Source organism: Dipteris shenzhenensis, chromosome 26 (genome assembly GCF_047967505.1).
Source record: "Dipteris shenzhenensis isolate YYH24624 ecotype China chromosome 26, Dip_SZ_1.0, whole genome shotgun sequence".
NCBI lineage: Eukaryota > Viridiplantae > Streptophyta > Polypodiopsida > Gleicheniales > Dipteridaceae > Dipteris > Dipteris shenzhenensis.
Window position 1 is genome coordinate 17,226,341 of NC_141621.1, and position 18,531 is coordinate 17,244,871.

The 18,531-nt window shown below is 45.5% G+C and overlaps 1 protein-coding gene across 1 annotated transcript in view; it reads left to right on the forward strand.

Moving 5' to 3' along the window:
- Window positions 1-1,204: 1,204 nt before the first annotated feature.
- The window catches only part of LOC147884746 (uncharacterized), a 28,979-nt gene continuing 11,652 nt past the window's right edge, over window positions 1,205-18,531 (forward strand). The window contains exons 1-2 of the mRNA XM_087397687.1: window positions 1,205-1,509; window positions 1,995-2,562. Coding sequence (XP_087253813.1) covers window positions 1,464-1,509; window positions 1,995-2,562 — 614 coding nt within the window. The 5' untranslated portion in view covers window positions 1,205-1,463. The remainder of the gene's footprint in view (window positions 1,510-1,994; window positions 2,563-18,531) is intronic.

The following is an 18,531-nucleotide window of genomic DNA, read 5'->3' on the forward strand; positions in this document are numbered from 1 at the left end:
TGTAAGGGATATCGATCTTGAAAAGGAAGGTTGAAAGAGGGTAAACAATTGAAGCTTGTTGGATGGATGAGAAAGTATGGTGGTGGTGGGGTTTGGATGGGTAGACTATTATAGGAGGGTTGTTTGGGGTGCATGGAACATAAGCGCCATGTGGTAAGCATGGCTGAAAGTGGGTGAAGGCTTAATGGATCTTCTAAGAGGATTTGGTTGTTGTGTGTGTGTGTGTGTGTGTGTGTAAGAGAGAGAGAGAGAGAGAGAGAGAGAGAGAGAGAGTACTTTGTGGATCTACACATGCTCACAGGCCTGTGCACACACAATGTTCTTGTATTCGGAAGTTTGCACGTGGGCGAGGGACGATGGATGTGGGATAAGATGCTAGTTTAAGATTGATGGTGGAAAACTTTCTTCCCAGGTAGTCAAAATAAAACACTCTCTCCAAGTTAGCTGGTTTTTGCATCTAAAAAAAGACACATTTTGCTCATTTTTTACACTAAGTTACTCAAAATATTAACCAGTATTCTAAAGACAAGGAGAGATGATTTTAAATGCTTGCGGAGAACTTTTTTTGCAACGAGTCAAAATAAAGACACTCTCTCTAAGTTAGTTGGTTTTGGCATCTCAAAACACACACATTTGTTGATTTTTACACCTAATTGGTATTCTGAAGATGGAGAGAAATTGGAGTGGATCCGAGTCGACGGTGCAAAGTACACTAAAGGGCAGTTTTTTTCTCTCACCCATTTGGGGGGAGGAGGTGGGGGGGGGGGGGGGTAATGGAAAACTTCTTTCCCAACCAATCAAAATAAAGACACCCTCCAAGTGAGCTAGTTTTGGTGTCTCAAAACACACACATGTGCGAGATGTTACACTAAATGATAGTCGGCATTCAGGAGAGAAGAAGAAGACGAAGAAGAAGAACTTTTTGAAAGGTGAGGCCACAAGGCAGGGGCATCACGGGGACTTCAGACGTCGATTATGGGGATGGAAAGCGGCAAAGCGACCAACAAGAAGGGTGAGCAACGAGTGTGGTCACCAGGAGCAAGAGAAAGGGTGACAAACAAGTCTAGGAGAAGGGTGTTCCAGCACAGAGGGAAACCAAAGGTGGAGTAACGAGGGTTAGGTTGGCAACGGTAAGATATCCACCACAAGATTGGAAGAAGAAGAAGAAGAAGAAGAAGAATAAAAATAAAATAGAAGAAGAAGACACAGAAACAGAAAGAGGGAGGAGGAGGAGGAGGAGGAGGAAGCTCTCTGGCTATGGCTATGGCGATGGCTGTGGAGCTTCCGGCTATGGCTTTCCCTCCCCTCCTTTCTTCTTCTTCTTCTTCGTCCTCTTCTCCTTCTTCTTCCGGCTATGGTGGAGCTTTTCCTTCCATCCATCGCTCTCGCTTGCCTTGAATTCATCCCTCACCCGCCCCGCCCTTTTTTGCACCACTCCCCCCTCCCACCCTTCCCCCAACACCATGCCTCACCCGCATTGCTTCGCCTCCCCCTCCTTCCATGTCTCAGGTACTTCTCCTCCCCTTCCGCAGCTCCTTTTCGGTGAAACCTTTCTCGCTGTCTCCGCTTTTTCGTTCCGTTTTCGTCGCTCCAACTGCGCGTAACGCCATTGCCGTTTTCCCCTTCCCTCTGTCATTTTGTGTGTTCTCGCCATTGCCTTCATGTCAATTCATCCGACAAAACGAAGGCCGGATTGCCTTTTAGGATAGCCGCCTTCTTCGTTGATGCTTTTCACCTCTTGCCCTGGCCTTCACTCGCAATGAAATGCATGGTATGTTCCTCATTGTTTTCTCTTAGAATGTAACGACGAGTACATTCTCAAAGCCTGGATACTTGAAGCCAACATTACCAACCCAGATTTATGGCTTGACGAGCCTTTTCTCGTTTGCTGTATTCCTCCGGCGTTTACCCTCTACTTGTTGCAACTCTGTGCAAGTCCTTACTGTAATGACACAAACAGCAACACCTGATATTCGTCTGCACCGTTTCTTCAGGCACAACTTACCTTTTGAATTCTTTGCTCCAATTCGGCACTCCGGGAGGAAAGGCACTCTTCGGTATATCACTTTGTTCGCCGGGAGATGGAGGAAGATTTCTGAAATCTGGAATCGCCCCTTTACTCTCTGTTGGAAGTATCGTAAGCTCAAGTCTCGGAAGACATTCTCCCTGGAGCGGTGTTTGCAAGAACTTTCGGATGGCTAGGTTCTCCTTGGGAGCGTCCAAGAATGATGTATCCTCCATGAGCCAGAAATCCGATGACAGCGCCAGAAACAAACCAAAAGCGGGCTCATCCCCTAAAGTAGCGTTTTTTGACGTCGACGGCACAATCACTCGGACAAACGTGGTGCTTGCGTATTATACTCATCGTATCACTGAATTGCCCTTCATCGTTAAATTGATTTGGGTACCCTGGTTCGCAATCACCTGCATTTTCTATCTCATCGTAGACTCGGTTAATCGGGCCGTATTCAACAGGATATTTTATTTAAGTTACAGGGGAAGATCAGTGCAAAGCAAGAACCAAATGGCGGAGTTGATCTACCGAAATTACTATCGTCCTAGGTGAGAGACCCATTCGACAACGCAATTACTTTCTTTGTTCTCTGTGTGGCTTGAAGCTATCAATGATGAAACAAAACGGTGGCTGTCTTCTGGCAAGCTCGAGCTGCATTACAGCCAAAATTCCAGTCCGTTTACGGAATGAATCGCACCAAGTAAGTAGCACCAAACCTAACCACTCACCCGCCTATACCTAGCCTAGCCCTTGAGCTCAGAGCTCCCTGGCTATTTTTCACAGCATCAGCTATTCTTGCAAGAAAAGTCCCAAGCAGAGGTGGCTTGAGCGAAGCCTTTGGAGGCAACCCTTAGAATGTTGCATAACGGGTGTCCGATAAGAGTATGTGATCTTAGTGCATCGTGGTCAACTATATGACATCCCTTCATGGAGCACGAGAAACTGCATGCTAGCATAGTATTGATCAGTCATGCGGGACAAGCACTCACGATCAGCATTACAAGATTAACACTTTTAGATGTCCATTACAAATATATAGACCGTTATCCTATACCATTAATATGTCCTAGTTTTTACCTAAGCTGAACATAGAAGGCTGCTGCTTATATACTAGTGGACAAAAGTTTCTCTCGTGTATGATGCAACGGCTGCTAGTATTACTATCAAGCAATTCTATATCAAAACGATTAATGCTGCCAAATTTGGCATGACAATATCAAGCAATGTGCGTGACCTTGACTTGTAGGAAGTCACACACTTGAAAGCCAGCAGTACTTCTCCATTGATTTACCATGGTGCCAATGGTTTTTTCCTCTGAAATTTGATGACATAACAAAATGGTGCTAAGGTTTTGCAAATTTGGCTCTGTCAAGACCCCTAGAAAGCATTGGATACAATGCCGGTGGTGTTGAAGAGAAGGTATTTGGCCCCACCATCCTTGCCGTGTGCATGAAGACATGCCCTTTCAAATAAGGTTGCTCATCCTTTTTCAGGTAGCTGCATTATGTAGAGCGTTTGTTCCTATGACTGCACCCCTTTTTATGTGTACACAGTGAGCTTGCCCATGGATGGCATGGATTATCTCATCCTGGAAAGGTTTATTGAAGCTGTCATAGAAGGTTTGCAGAGTAGAGATTGACAGCAGTCTCACAAAGTGTACAATTTTTTATAGGAAACACAGCAGTCCCACAAAGTGTACAATTTTTTATAGGAAACACAGCACTACCACAAAGTGTATTTTAGTTTTCATTAAAGATGCGTTTATATGCTTGCAAACCTGAATCAAAAGCAGTCCCACAAAGTGTACAACTTTTTAGAGAGCCACATAAATGATAGCTCCAATAGCATGTAGACTAATCTGTGTAGAATGCCTTAAGAAAGGGTCATGTAGGCTTTATATCGTTTTAAGGTCCAGCTAACCAGCCATGTATATGGGATTATTAGCCCACTAATGACAGGAGAATGCTCCTTATTTTTTTCTTAACAACTCACATGGATGAACTCTTACTCTGACAAGTGGACAACTGATCCTTGTACTACTCTCGGACACTTCTCTAGCCATAGCAAGTATCGAATTGTTTTTGTTATAAATGGTCGAGGAACGACTTTGCCCACAAAATAAATTATTTAGGGATTTGCTGCATTTGTAGAGAGATACAAAGGCCAGTGATAGTGAAGACCCTATTCCTTTTCTGGGAACTGCTCATTATAATATAAAGTTTATAGATTCCACAAAAAAAAAAAGAGTGAAGACCCTAAGATGAAAGTAAATCTTGTTATCCTTCAGTCCAGGAGAGTAGGGAGTTGCTGTTCAATAGTAGATGGAAGACCTTGCATTTTGACGTAATACTCCTCTGGCACCTTGTTTTTATTATATGATCTTTAAAGACAAAAATCCTAACTGGTTATTTTCTTTTTGTTCCATTTCTTACATGGGAGGTAATTCTGCTGCAGCAGTAATATCAGACCCAACATGTCTATTTAAATAGAAGCATATGTGTATCTTAGTGGTTGTGGCATGTCCCTGAATTAATTTGTACTTATAAAACTTATGTGCAAGCTAATACTATTGGTATTGCCCTTAAGGGATATATTTTCTGCTTATTTAATCGCAGATACATCATAGAAGTTCCACTTCCCTCCTGGTGGATCAGCATAAGGTCTTCATTCTTGCATATGTTTTTATGAGATTGTCGAAGTTAAGTGACATGATAACTACTAAAATTCAGATTTCATTTGCATTGTTGTTATTTGAAACAGAATTTTGTTTCTATCCTGTTTATGACTTACAATTCTGGTTTTTCTACATTGAATGCTGAATTGTATGATAGTTTTCGAGATAATGTCTTTTTGGGAAATTTTTTAATACTACGTATTAAGCATGAATTTCAAGACGTATCTCCTGAGTAGTTACCGTGTGGAACCATTGTTTCATGCTGTGGTTCATGGTATTGATTTACTCTCGGGTAGTTAGCGAATGTTCACTCTAAGATGGGAGATGTGAAGCACAAAATGCTTCTTTTTCTATACACAGTGCTAGAGTTGGCTTCTACTTTGCAATGCAAGGAGGAGTGGAGTTGAGGAAGGAGAGTATAAGGTACAGTTACAACCCGCATCTTATATAGGTTTTAAGGAGACCTCAAATAGCCACCCAGCCCCTAGATTAGGCGACTAAAACGAGTACCTTCCCAAAATATATGTAGCACGCTTACTACCATGCAACTTACTACCACACAACTGGCTGTACACATGGCTTGGGTACCATGTCACCCATTGACTAATCTAGCTGGTTTGTTGCACCGCCAACTCACAACTGACGTACTTTGTGGCACGCTGTACACATGCTTGTGTGCCATGTTACCCATTAACAAGGTACTATTTGCTCCACATCATATGGATGAATCAGTCGTCATGGCATCATATGCCATACCATCAATCCATGCTACCACGTTACTAGTTGGCTTGAATAATCGTTTTCAGTAGACAGCCATGTATGTTGTCCTTTTCACTTGACTAGTAGTTGGCTGAACCATGATGTATGTAACTGATGGCTTTTCTTGCCTTATAGGTGAGCATCCAAATCTAAGTGGATGTCCAGAGGGTGGAGCGTGGGTTCTCGAACACCCTCAGTCAATGTGCAATCTTTGGACTATTGCCCAGGCCCAATCTCAAGTAGCTTCAATAAGTACTTATGTGTCTCTCGATTGAGTGCCTTTGTAAAAATATCAGAGGTTTTCTCCTTGGTAGCACAACAAAGAAGATGATATTTTCCCCTACCAAGCATCTAGGATACATCTGAGCCATAGCTCTTGACATTGCTATCCAAGCAGTCGGTTACTTTGCATCCATTGAGGAGAGTGAAGTTGTAAAGCACAACTTCTTGCTAGCATAAAAAACAATACCCAAAAGTAGATCTCTGGGTGTTTGGCTCCACTATTCAATTTGAGTCACAAAACCCTTGGAGAATGTCTCCTCCCCCTTGTGTCTATGGAAAAGTGGCTCGACAAACCAACCAGAAAAGCTAATGCAGGTGTTGTATTGGAGAGAGAGATGTGTTTGCCAATCGACCTCCAATCGACCTCTAATAGTCTGTGGTGTCTACCAATGGGGATGGTTATCCACAGATAACTTTGGATGTACCTGCATTGGAGTTGATATGCATTCCTGTTATCTTGTATGCTTTGAGGATCTCTCTAGAATACTTTTGTGAAATGAAGTTGCCATCACCATGCTGATGCACCTCAATCTTGAGGATAGTGCAATTGTTCGAAGTCTTCTCTCACCTCAAATTGAATCTTTTTTATCTTCTCCTCACAATCACCGGTCAAGATTAGATCATCATACTATAAAATAAGCAAGACTCTCTTACCTTTACCAAAAGGCTGGCAATTGAAGGACTTTTGAACAATGTGATCCATTTGAAGTACTCATCAAACTGTGTATACTATGCCATTAAGGCTTGTTGTAATCCTCAATTTCCTTCTGGTCTGCACACCTTGTTTGCTAGAACTTGGAACTGTGAGGCAGTCCGTTCATTTAGCCAAGATGGAGATTTTGACAACCAACCGCTCTATTGTATTTGCGATTTGTTGTAGCATCTTCTCAGGGCTCCGTGTGTGCTGAACTTTGTATCAGATTATTTTTGACCCCTAGTGTGTGCGCTCTCTGCTCCCACTCCTCCCTCGTTCACTTCATTTCGATCCCCGGAAGAAATTCGCTGTTGTTTTTCATTAGAAGTATCAGATTCTTCCATGGTGATTATCTACTGCTATGAGATGTTCGAGATTGCTAGCTCATCCTCTAATTTTTTGATTGAGATCCTTTTTGGTGCTAACACTGCCTTTAATAAATTAATGTTTTGTTGAATTTTCTCCAATTGGGTGGTCTCTTTCTATAGGCAAGAGTACTGTCGATAATAGTCCCACTACTGTAGGCAGTTATAGAGATGTTATTGGCAGTAGTATGCTTATTACCAGTGTTGCAATACCCTTATTGATGGCAATACTATTAGTATTGCCGACATAAGATCTCACCGATGGTGCCATTGCCTTTGTTGACAGCAATAGTATATGTTATGGGCAGTAAATCCATTTTTACCAGTGGTATATTTAATTTTTACTGGTGGTATCATTACTGGCGTTAAGTTGCCAGTTTCTCGTATTTTTGGACTAGAAATGTTTTCCCATGTAAAAAAGATGTACATAAACATAAATCATGCAGAAAATATGTAATCTCTGGGTGTACCATCCACATTGATTGGTATTGAATCCCTCAGATCCTAAATGTTAAGCTAATCAATTAGGAGTATTGAACCCCTCTGATCCTAAATGTGAAGCTAATCAATTAGCAGAGGGCCAAATGATCCCCAACAAAGTTGGTCAAAGTTGAGATGATCAACTATTAAGAAATCGACCAACAGAGGGTACGCACAGTGGAAGACTGATAGAATAGCCCAAGAGCTCACACAGTGTGTGTGGGGTTTGGAATCGCAAACTTCTTAAACTTGCATGCATCAAACAGATGTGCAGACTCATCAATAGACAATGAACGAGCCAGATATAGAAACCACCAAAATAATATATTTCCGTCCAAAGCTATGGACACAATACAAAAGAGATAGATCCAGAGTCCCACCAATGTTGTGGTCCTCTGATCTTACCACAAGGTACTTCTCCTATCTGCTGGCTATCTCTAGACTCGAGCCCGCGTGCTCCACCTCGAGCGTATGTAGACTTTCTGTCCAGAATGACCTTGCTGCCTTGAATGTCAGCCTAGGTGGGCAGCCCCTTTCAAGCTTTGTCTGCAGCACACAGGTCCTCTTGGTCCTCCTGAATGTAGGCCCCAAGGCAGCTGCTCCGCTGCTCCAATTTGCTTGTGAATGGCTGCTGTCCAGAATGACCTTGCTGCCTTGAATGTCAGCCTAGGTGGGCAGCCCCTTTCAAGCTTTGTCTGCAGCACACAGGTCCTCTTGGTCCTCCTGAATGCAGGCCCCAAGGGCAGCTGCTCCACTGCTCCAATTCGCTTGTGAATGGCTGCTCCAGAGAATGTGGAATGAGGGCCTGGAGGCCCTCCTGGCCCTCCTTTTATAGCCCCAAAAGCTGCTGCAAAAAACTGACCAGCCATGCCAAATCTGGCCGACCAGACTGGCGGACCTGGTCTGTCAAAAACCGACTGGTTGGCTGCCCCTACCAGCCCAACTAGTGCCCTATATAGGGTCTTTCCTGGCCCTTTCAATGCCTTTGTTCCAGGCAGGGACCCAACCCTCTTGAGCAGCCTAACCAAGGCCTGGTAGGGTGGCTCAACCAGCCCCAACCAGCCCTACTGTTGGGCGATCTGTTTGCTGATCTGTCCTCTTGGTCCTCCTGAATGTAGGCCCCAAGGGCAGCTGCTCCACTGCTCCAATTCGCTTGTGAATGGCTGCTCCAGAGAATGTGGAATGAGGGCCTGGAGGCCCTCCTGGCCCTCCTTTTATAGCCCCAAAGGCTGCTGCAAAAAACTGACCAGCCATGCCAAATCTGGCCGACCAGACTGGCGGACCTGGTCTGTCAAAAACCGACTGGTTGGCTGCCCCTACCAGCCCAACTAGTGCCCTATATAGGGTCTTTCCTGGCCCTTTCAATGCCTTTGTTCCAGGCAGGGACCCAACCCTCCTGAATGTAGGCCCCAAGGGCAGCTGCTCCACTGCTCCAATTTGCTTGTGAATGACTGCTCCAGAGAATGTGGAATGAGGGCCTGGAGGCCCTCCTGGCCCTCCTTTTATAGCCGTAAAGGCTGCTGCAAAAAACTGACCAGCCATGCCAAATCTGGCCGACCAGACTGGCGGACCTGGTCTGTCAAAAACCGACTGGTTGGCTGCCCCTACCAGCCCAACTAGTGCCCTATATAGGGTCTTTCCTGGCCCTTTCAATGCCTTTGTTCCAGGCAGGGACCCAACCCTCTTGAGCAGCCTAACCAAGGCCTGGTAGGGTGGCTCAACCAGCCCCAACCAGCCCTACTGTTGGCGATCTGTTTGCTGATCTGTCCTGCCATATTCCTGCGCCATTTATAGGGTATGTTGCAGGCCACGTGCCTACCTGCATACCTCCCAGATAGCTTGCCATGTAGGCACATGTACCCCGGGATACCCCGCCATCTTGTGCTGCTCCAGATCTGCCTCTTCCAGGCCCGATATGCATCGTCATCTGCCATGGTCTTGACGCCATGTATGCATCGCCATCTGCCATGGTCTTGATGCCATGTGTTTCAGCCACTTTGATGCGTCCAGGTACTTTACTTTTTCTCTCTGATCTTTGCCCCCATGTGGGCAGCCATCTTGCTGCCCATGTGGCCACCCTCAGGACCCAGGTTCAACCCCCCCCATGCTCTCCTCATATGGGGGCTTATAGATGGGGATGTGACCTTTCCAACTCCCCCTCTCACCGACACATCTTGGCCCAATGTGAACACGTCGATGATGATGCTCCAGTGACTCCCGGGTGGTAGTCCTCTGGAACACTTCGATGAAATCTTTTCCTGGCTTTTCATCCAGTGGCTCTTGCTCCACTGGGTCTAGTTTTGCTTGCGCACACCATCGTGTTACACAGGTCCATCTCTGGTAGCACCTCTTGGCACAACCACCTTCAATCGCGTTCTCATCTTCGAACTTGAGCAATCCAGCCGCCATGATCTTCCAGTTGTTCCCCTCATAAGGAGTCTTCTAGGCACCATGCTCTGAGGGTCTGTTTCAACCCGTCCTTCCTTTGGCAAGGTCCGCAACAAATGAATATCTCCAGATAACCTGGACCACAAACTCTCACTAAGCTCTCAAGCAGGTACTCTTCTGGCTTTAGTACACTTTGTCCATCACCTTCCAGCAATCTGTGTCCGAGATTTGAAGAAGCACCCACACTTCCCCTTCTGCCTTCGAAGAAGGCCAATTCCTTCCAATCTCGCATTACTTGAGACAATTGAAGAGTAGATTCTCTCCACAACATGCTATAAAGGCTCAAATGAAGAACATCAAGTACATACCAGATCGTCGTACTGCTTGTGTGCTGGCTCTGAAAACAAACCATGCACCTCATTGAGGCACATACCAATAGCTTGTGTAATCCTGTACTGTCCCCTTCTGAAGTACAGCATCCATTTGAACATGAAACCCTTGGGCATTCCATGGAATCCACCCTTGTGTTAGTATCAACAACTATGCACTTGGAAGGTACCAAGCACTCCATGCTGTCCTTCACCTTCACAAAGGTTTCCGACTCCTGGTCGACCCACATCTCAATGTCAGACATCATCACTGTGGTTTCTAGGTCAACATATTTAACCTCAGTAACACACGGAGATGTCACCAAGAACAACTCTTTGATTACCACATTAGCTTTGGCTTTTGTGTCACCCTTTGAATTTGAGTCAGACTCCTTCCTCTTGTTTTTCTGATCGAGCTTCTTCTTCTTTCTACAATCCTTCGTAAAATGACTTGGCGTGTCACAATAGAAGCACTTCTTCTACTTCCTCTTGGAAGTGTCCTCGTCATCAGAGTCATCCTTCTTGGACTTGCCACCTTCACAAAGGTTTCTGACTCCTGGTCGACCCACATCTCAATGTCAGACATCATCACTGTGGTTTCTAGGTCAACATATTTAACCTCAGTAACACACGGAGATGTCACCAAGAACAACTCTTTGATTACCACATTAGCTTTGGCTTTTGTGTCACCCTTTGAATTTGAGTCAGACTCCTTCCTCTTGTTTTTCTGATCGAGCTTCTTCTTCTTTCTACAATCCTTCGTAAAATGACTTGGCGTGTCACAATAGAAGCACTTCTTCTACTTCCTCTTGGAAGTGTCCTCGTCATCAGAGTCATCCTTCTTGGACTTGCCACCGTTAGGCTTGCCCTTTCCTTTGCCAACGTAATCCTTCGCCAACAACGCCTTGTCATCTTTGTCGTTGTTGTAGAGCTTCTCCCTAGCTTCGTCGTGTAGCAGTAATGGACCCAACTCCTCAAAAGTCAAAGGTTTGGTTCTCTATCCTACTGTCACAGTCGTAACAAAGGTTTTGAAGCTCCGAGGTGGCCTCTTCAAGCCTCTTTAGTACCATCAAGGCCAAATGGCACGAGTCCACCTTCTGACCAATTGATGCCAGTTGATCCCTCACCACCTTGACCGTCGTACCGAACCTCCCTCATCCATATCTAAGTTGTAGAGCTGATACTGAAGAAGCAAGATCCGGGATGTGTTGTTTGTCTCGTACAGTACCATCAAGGCCAAATGGCAGGAGTCCACCTTCAAGCCTCTTGGAAGTGTCCTCGTCATCAGAGTCATCCTTCTTGGACTTGCCACAGTTAGGCTTGCCCTTTCCTTTACCAATGTAATCCTTCGCCAACAACGCCTTGTCATCTTTGTCATTGTTGATGCCAGTTGATCCCTCACCACCTTGACCGTCGTACCGAACCTCCCTCATCCATATCTAAGTTGTAGAGCTGATACTGAAGAAGCAAGATCTGGGATGTGTTGTTTGTCTCGTACAGTACCATCGAGGCCAAATGGCACGAGTCCACCTTCAAGCCTCTTGGAAGTGTCCTCGTCATCAGAGTCATCCTTCTTGGACTTGCCACAGTTAGGCTTGCCCTTTCCTTTGCCAATGTAATCCTTCGCCAACAACGCCTTGTCATCTTTGTCATTGTTGTAGAGCTTCTCCCTAGCTTCTTCGTGTAGCAGTAATGGACCCAACTCCTCAAAAGTCAGAGGTTTGGTTCTCTGTCCCACAAGCACAGAGTCCGCCGTAGTCCCTATGATCAATGCCAGGGCATGGGCATCTCTGTCTTCCCAAGCTTCGAGCTCCTTTCCATTTACTGGTAGGAGTATCTTCCTTTGTTTGTCCACCATATCCTTCAGCTTTGCCTCCTTTCCCGTTGTCCATTCCCACAACTTTCGAGCCTCTAAACGACTCTGGATCTTCTCCTTCCAGATCGGGTAATTTGACCCATCCAGTTTCCCAGACTCTCCAAAGTTAGGGATGGTGAAAGAAAGAAATCTAGGGGAGGAGGAAGGGAGAGCAGGGGCTGAAGAGGTTGAAGAGATCGACATCTCTGTTGCTAAACCACACAGCAAAGTCGAACAAACTCAACCTTCTGTAGACGAGAACTCTGAATGCACCTGACAGAACTTGAGTCACTCTCCTTCTCGCAAAAGGGCACTGTCCTCCAGTCTTGGAAGTCGATTCCCTAGAACTCTAAACGACTCTGGATCTTCTCCTTCCAAGTCGGGTAATTTGACCCATCCAGTTTCCCAGACTCTCCAAAGTTAGGGATGGTGAAAGAAAGAAATCTAGGGGAGGAGGAAGGGAGAGCAGGGGCTGAAGAGGTTGAAGAGATCGACATCTCTGTTGCTAAACCACACAGCAAAGTCGAACAAACTCAACCTTCTGTAGACGAGAACTCTAAATGCACCTGACAGAACTTGAGTCACTCTCCTTCTCGCAAAAGGGCACTGTCCTCCAGTCTTGGAAGTCGATTCCCTAGAGCTTTTGAATTAGGGTCGTCCTTCAGCAAGGTCCCTGCCTCCCACACTTGTGAGCCTCCTACTTGGGCTCTGATACCATGTTAGAAATTGACCAACAGAGGGTACGCACAATGGAAGACTAATAGATAGCCTTGGAGCTCACATAATGTGTGTGGGGTGTGGAATCACAAAGTTCTTAAACTTGTGTGCATCAAATAGATGTGCAGACTCATCAGTAGACAATGAACTAGCGAGATATAGAAACCACCAAAATAATATATTTCCGTCCAAAGCTATGGACACAATACAAAAGAGATAGATCCAGAGTCCCATCAATGGTGTGGTCCTCTGATTTTCCCGTTGTCCATTCCCACAACTTTCGAGCCTCTAAATGACTCTGGATCGGGTAATTTGACCCATCCAGTTTCCCAGACTCTCCAAAGTTAGGGATGGTAAAAGAAAGAAATCTAGGGGAGGAGGAAGGGAGAGCAGGGGCTGAAGAGGTTGAAGAGATCGACATCTCTGCTGCTAAACCACACAGCAAAGTCGAACAAACTCAACCTTCAGTAGACGAGAACTCTGAATGCACCTGACAGAACTTGAGTCACTCTCCTTCTCGCAAAAGGGCACTGTCCTCCAGTCTTGGAAGTCGATTCCCTAGAGCTTCTGAATCAGGGTCGTCCTTCAGCAAGGTCCCTGCCTCCCACACTTGTGAGCCTCCTACTTGGGCTCTGATACCATGTTAGAAATCGACCAACAGAGGGTACGCACAATGGAAGACTAATAGATGATAGCCTTGGAGCTCACACAATGTGTGTGGGGTATGGAATCACAAAGTTCTTAAACTTGTGTGCATCAAATAGATGTGTAGACTCATTAGTAGACAATGAACTAGCGAGATATAGAAACCACCAAAATAATATATTTCTGTCCAAAGCTATGGACACAATACAAAAGAGATAGATCCAGAGTCCCACCAATGGTGTGGTCCTCTGATTTTACCACAAGGTACTTCACTGTCCTTCAATCTTGCAAGTCGATTCCCTAGAGCTTTTGAATCAGGGTCGTCCTTCAGCAAGGTCCCTGCCTCCCACACTTGTGAGCCTCCTACTTGGGCTCTGGTGTGGTCCTTTGATCTTACCACAAGGTACTTCAGTGTCCTCCAGTCTTGGAAGTCGATTCCCTAGAGCTTCTGAATCAGGGTCGTCCTTCAGCAAGGTCCCTGCCTTCCACACTTGTGAGCCTTCTACTTGGGCTCTGATACCATGTTAGAAATCGACCAACAGAGGGTACGCACAATGGAAGACTAATAGATAGCCTTGGAGCTCACACAATGTGTGTGGGGTGTGGAATCACAAAGTTCTTAAACTTGTGTGCATCAAATAGATGTGCAGACTCATCAGTAGACAATGAACTAGCGAGATATAGAAACCACCAAAATAATATATTTCCGTCCAAAGCTATGGACACAATACAAAAGAGATGGATCCAGCTCCCACACTTGTGAGCCTCCTACTTGGGCTCTGGTGTGGTCCTCTGATCTTACCACAAGGTACTTCACTGTCCTCCAGTCTTGGAAGTCGAGTCCCTAGAGCTTCTGAATCAAGGTCGTCCTTCAGCAAGGTCCCTGTCTCCCACACTTGTGAGCCTCCTACTTGGGCTCTGATACCATGTTAGAAATCGACCAACATAGGGTACGCACAATGGAAGACTAATAGATAGCCTTGGAGCTCACACAATGTGTGTGGGGTGTGGAATCACAAAGTTCTTAAACTTGTGTGCATCAAATAGATGTGCAGACTCATTAGTAGACAATGAACTAGCGAGATATAGAAACCACCAAAATAATATATTTCCGTCCAAAGCTATGGACACAATACAAAAGAGATAGATCCAGCTCCCACACTTGTGAGTCTCCTACTTGGGCTCTGGTGTGGTCCTCTGATCTTACCACAAGGTACTTCACTGTCCTCCAGTCTTGGAAGTCGATTCCCTAGAGCTTTTGAATCAGGGTCGTCCTTCAGCAAGGTCCCTGCCTCCCACACTTGTGAGCCTCCTACTTGGGCTCTGATACCATGTTAGAAATCGACCAACAGAGGGTACGCACAATGGAAGACTAATAGATAGCCTTGGAGCTCACACAATGTGTGTGGGGTGTGGAATCACAAAGTTCTTAAACTTGTGTGCATCAAATAGATGTTTATACTCATCAATAGACAATGAACTAGCGAGATATAGAAACCACCAAAATAATATATTTCCGTCCAAAGCTATGGACACAATACAAAACAAATAGATCCAGCTCCCACACTTGTGAGCCTCCTACTTGGGCTCTGGTGTGGTCCTCTGATCTTACCACAAGGTACTTCACTATCCTCCAGTCTTGGAAGTCGATTCCCTAGAGCTTCTGAATTAGGGTCGTCCTTCAGCAAGGTCCCTGCCTCCCACACTTGTGAGCCTCCTACTTGGGCTCTGATACCATGTTAGAAATTGACCAACAGAGGGTACGCACAATGGAAGACTAATAGATAGCCTTGGAGCTCACACAATGTGTGTGGGGTGTGGAATCACAAAGTTCTTAAACTTGTGTGCATCAAATAGATGTGCAGACTCATCAGTAGACATGAACTAGCTTCTGATACCATGTTAGAAATTGACCAACAGAGGGTACGCACAATGGAAGACTAATAGATAGCCTTGGAGCTCACACAATGTGTGTGGGGTGTGGAATCACAAAGTTCTTAAACTTGTGTGCATCAAATAGATGTGCAGACTCATCAGTAGACAATGAACTAGCTTCTGAATCAGGGTCGTCCTAGAGCTTCTGAATCAGGGTCGTCCTTCAGCAAGGTCCCTGCCTCCCACACTTGTGAGCCTCCTACTTGGGCTCTGATACCATGTTAGAAATTGACCAACAGAGGGTACGCACAATGGAAGACTAATAGATAGCCTTGGAGCTCACACAATGTGTGTGGGGTGTGGAATCACAAAGTTCTTAAACTTGTGTGCATCAAATAGATGTGCAGACTCATCAGTAGACAATGAACTAGCGAGATATAGAAACCACCAAAATAATATATTTCCGTCCAAAGCTATGGACACAATACAAAAGAGATAGATCCAGCTCCCACAGTTGTGAGCCTCCTACTTGGGCTCTGGTGTGGTCCTCTGATCTTACCACAAGGTACTTCACTGTCCTCCAGTCTTGGAAGTCGATTCCCTAGAGCTTCTAAATCAGGGTCGTCCTTCAGCAAGGTCCCTGCCTCCCACACTTGTGAGCCTCCTACTTGGGCTCTCCATGTTAGAAATCGACCAACAGAGGGTACGCAAAATGGAAGACTAATAGATAGCCTTGGAGCTCACACAATGTGTGTGGGATGTGGAATCACAAAACAGTCTTGGAAGTTGATTCCCTAGAGCTTCTGAATCAGGGTCATCCTTCAGCAAGGTCCTTGCCTCCCACACTTGTGAGCCTCCTACTTGGGCTCTGATACCATGTTAGAAATCGACCAACAGAGGGTACGCACAATGGAAGACTAATAGAAAGCCTTGGAGCTCACACAATGTGTGTGGGGTGTGGAATCACAAAGTTCTTAAACTTGTGTGCATCAAATAGATGTGCAGACTCATCAGTAGACAATGAACTAGCGAGATATAGAAACCACTAAAATAATATAATTCCATCCAAAGCTATGGACACAATACAAAAGAGATAGATCCAGCTCCCACACTTGTGAGTCTCCTACTTGGGCTCTGGTGTGGTCCTCTGATCTTACTACAAGGTACTTCACTGTCCTCCAGTCTTGGAAGTCGATTCCCTAGAGCTTCTGAATCAGGGTCGTCCTTCAGCAAGGTCCCTGCCTCCCACACTTGTGAGCCTCCTACTTGGGCTCTGATACCATGTTAGAAATCGACCAACAGAGGGTACTCACAATGGAAGACTAATAGATAGCCTTGGAGCTCACACAATGTGTGTGGGGTGTGGAATCACAAAGTTCTTAAACTTGTGTGCATCAAATAGATGTGTAGACTCATCAGTAGACAATGAACTAGCGAGATATAGAAACCACCAAAATAATATATTTCCGTCCAAAGCTATGGACACAATACAAAAGAGATAGATCCAGAGTCCCACCAATGGTGTGGTCCTCTGATTTTACCACAAGCTACTTCATTGTCCTCCAATCTTGGAAGTCGATTCCCTAGAGCTTCTGAATCAAGGTCGTCCTTCAGCAAGGTCCCTGCCTCCCACGCTTGTGAGCCTCCTACTTGGGCTCTGGTGTGGTCCTCTGATCTTACCACAAGGTACTTCACTGTCCTCCAGTCTTGGAAGTTGATTCCCTAGAGCTTCTGAATCAGGGTCGTCCTTCAGCAAGGTCCCTGCCTCCCACACTTGTGAGCCTCCTACTTGGGCTTTGATACCATGTTAGAGATCGACCAATAGAGGGTACGCACAACGGAAGAGTAATAGATAGCCTTGGAGCTCATGCAATGTGTGTGGGGTGTGGAATCACAAAGTTCTTAAACTTGTGTGCATCAAATAGATGTGCAGACTCATCAGTAGACAATGAACTAGCGAGATATAGAAACCACCACAATAATATATTTCCGTCCAAAGCTATGGACACAATACAAAAGAGATAGATCCAGAGTCCCACCAATGGTGTGGTCCTCTGATCTTACCACAAGGTACGCACAACGAAAGACTAATAGATAGCCTTGGAGCTCCTACTTGGGCTTTGATCTTACCACGCTTGTGAGCCTCCTACTTGGGCTCTGGTGTGGTCCTCTGATCTTACCACAAGGTACTTCACTGTCCTCCAGTCTTGGAAGTTGATTCCCTAGAGCTTCTGAATCAGGGTCGTCCTTCAGCAAGGTCCCTGCCTCCCACACTTGTGAGCCTCCTACTTGGGCTTTGATACCATGTTAGAGATCGACCAATAGAGGGTACGCACAACGGAAGAGTAATAGATAGCCTTGGAGCTCATGCAATGTGTGTGGGGTGTGGAATCACAAAGTTCTTAAACTTGTGTGCATCAAATAGATGTGCAGACTCATCAGTAGACAATGAACTAGCGAGATATAGAAACCACCACAATAATATATTTCCGTCCAAAGCTATGGACACAATACAAAAGAGATAGATCCAGAGTCCCACCAATGGTGTGGTCCTCTGATCTTACCACAAGGTACGCACAACGAAAGACTAATAGATAGCCTTGGAGCTCCTACTTGGGCTTTGATACCATGTTAGAGATCAACCAATAGAGGGTACGCACAACGGAAGACTAATAGATAGCCTTGGAGCTCATGCAATGTGTGTGGGGTGTGGAATCACAAAGTTCTTAAACTTGTGTGCATTAAATAGATGTGCAGACTCATCAGTAGACAATGAACTAGCGAGATATAGAAACCACCACAATAATATATTTCCGTCCAAAGCTATGGACACAATACAAAAGAGATAGATCCAAAGTCCCACCAATGGTGTGGTCCTCTGATCTTACCACAAGGTACTTCTCCTTTCTGCCAACTATCTCTAGACTCGAGCCCGCGTGCTCCACCTCGAGCGTGTGTAGAATTTCTGTCCATAATGACCTTGCTGCCTTGAATGTCAGCCTAGGTGGGCAGCCCCTTTCAAGCTTTGTCTGGAGCACATAGGCCCTCTTGGTCCTCTTGAATGTAGGCCCCAAGGAGCTGCTCCATTGCTCCAATTTGCTTGTGAATGGCTGCTCTAGATAATTTGGACTAAGGTAGCGAGGGCTTACGGAAGCAAAAGGATGTACAAGAGTGGAGCAAGAAGTGGAAGCCGTCACATCAACTAGATTTCAAGCTTTGTCTGCAGCACACAGGCCCTCTTGGTCCTCCTGAATGTAGGCCCCAAGGGTGAATGGCTGCTCCAGATAATGTGGACTAAGGTAGCCTGGAGGCCCTTGTAGGCTCACGGAAGCAAAAGGATGCACAAGAGTGGAGCAAGAAGTGGAAGCTGTCACGTCGACTAGTAGAATGAAAATGAAATTACAAAGTACTAGAT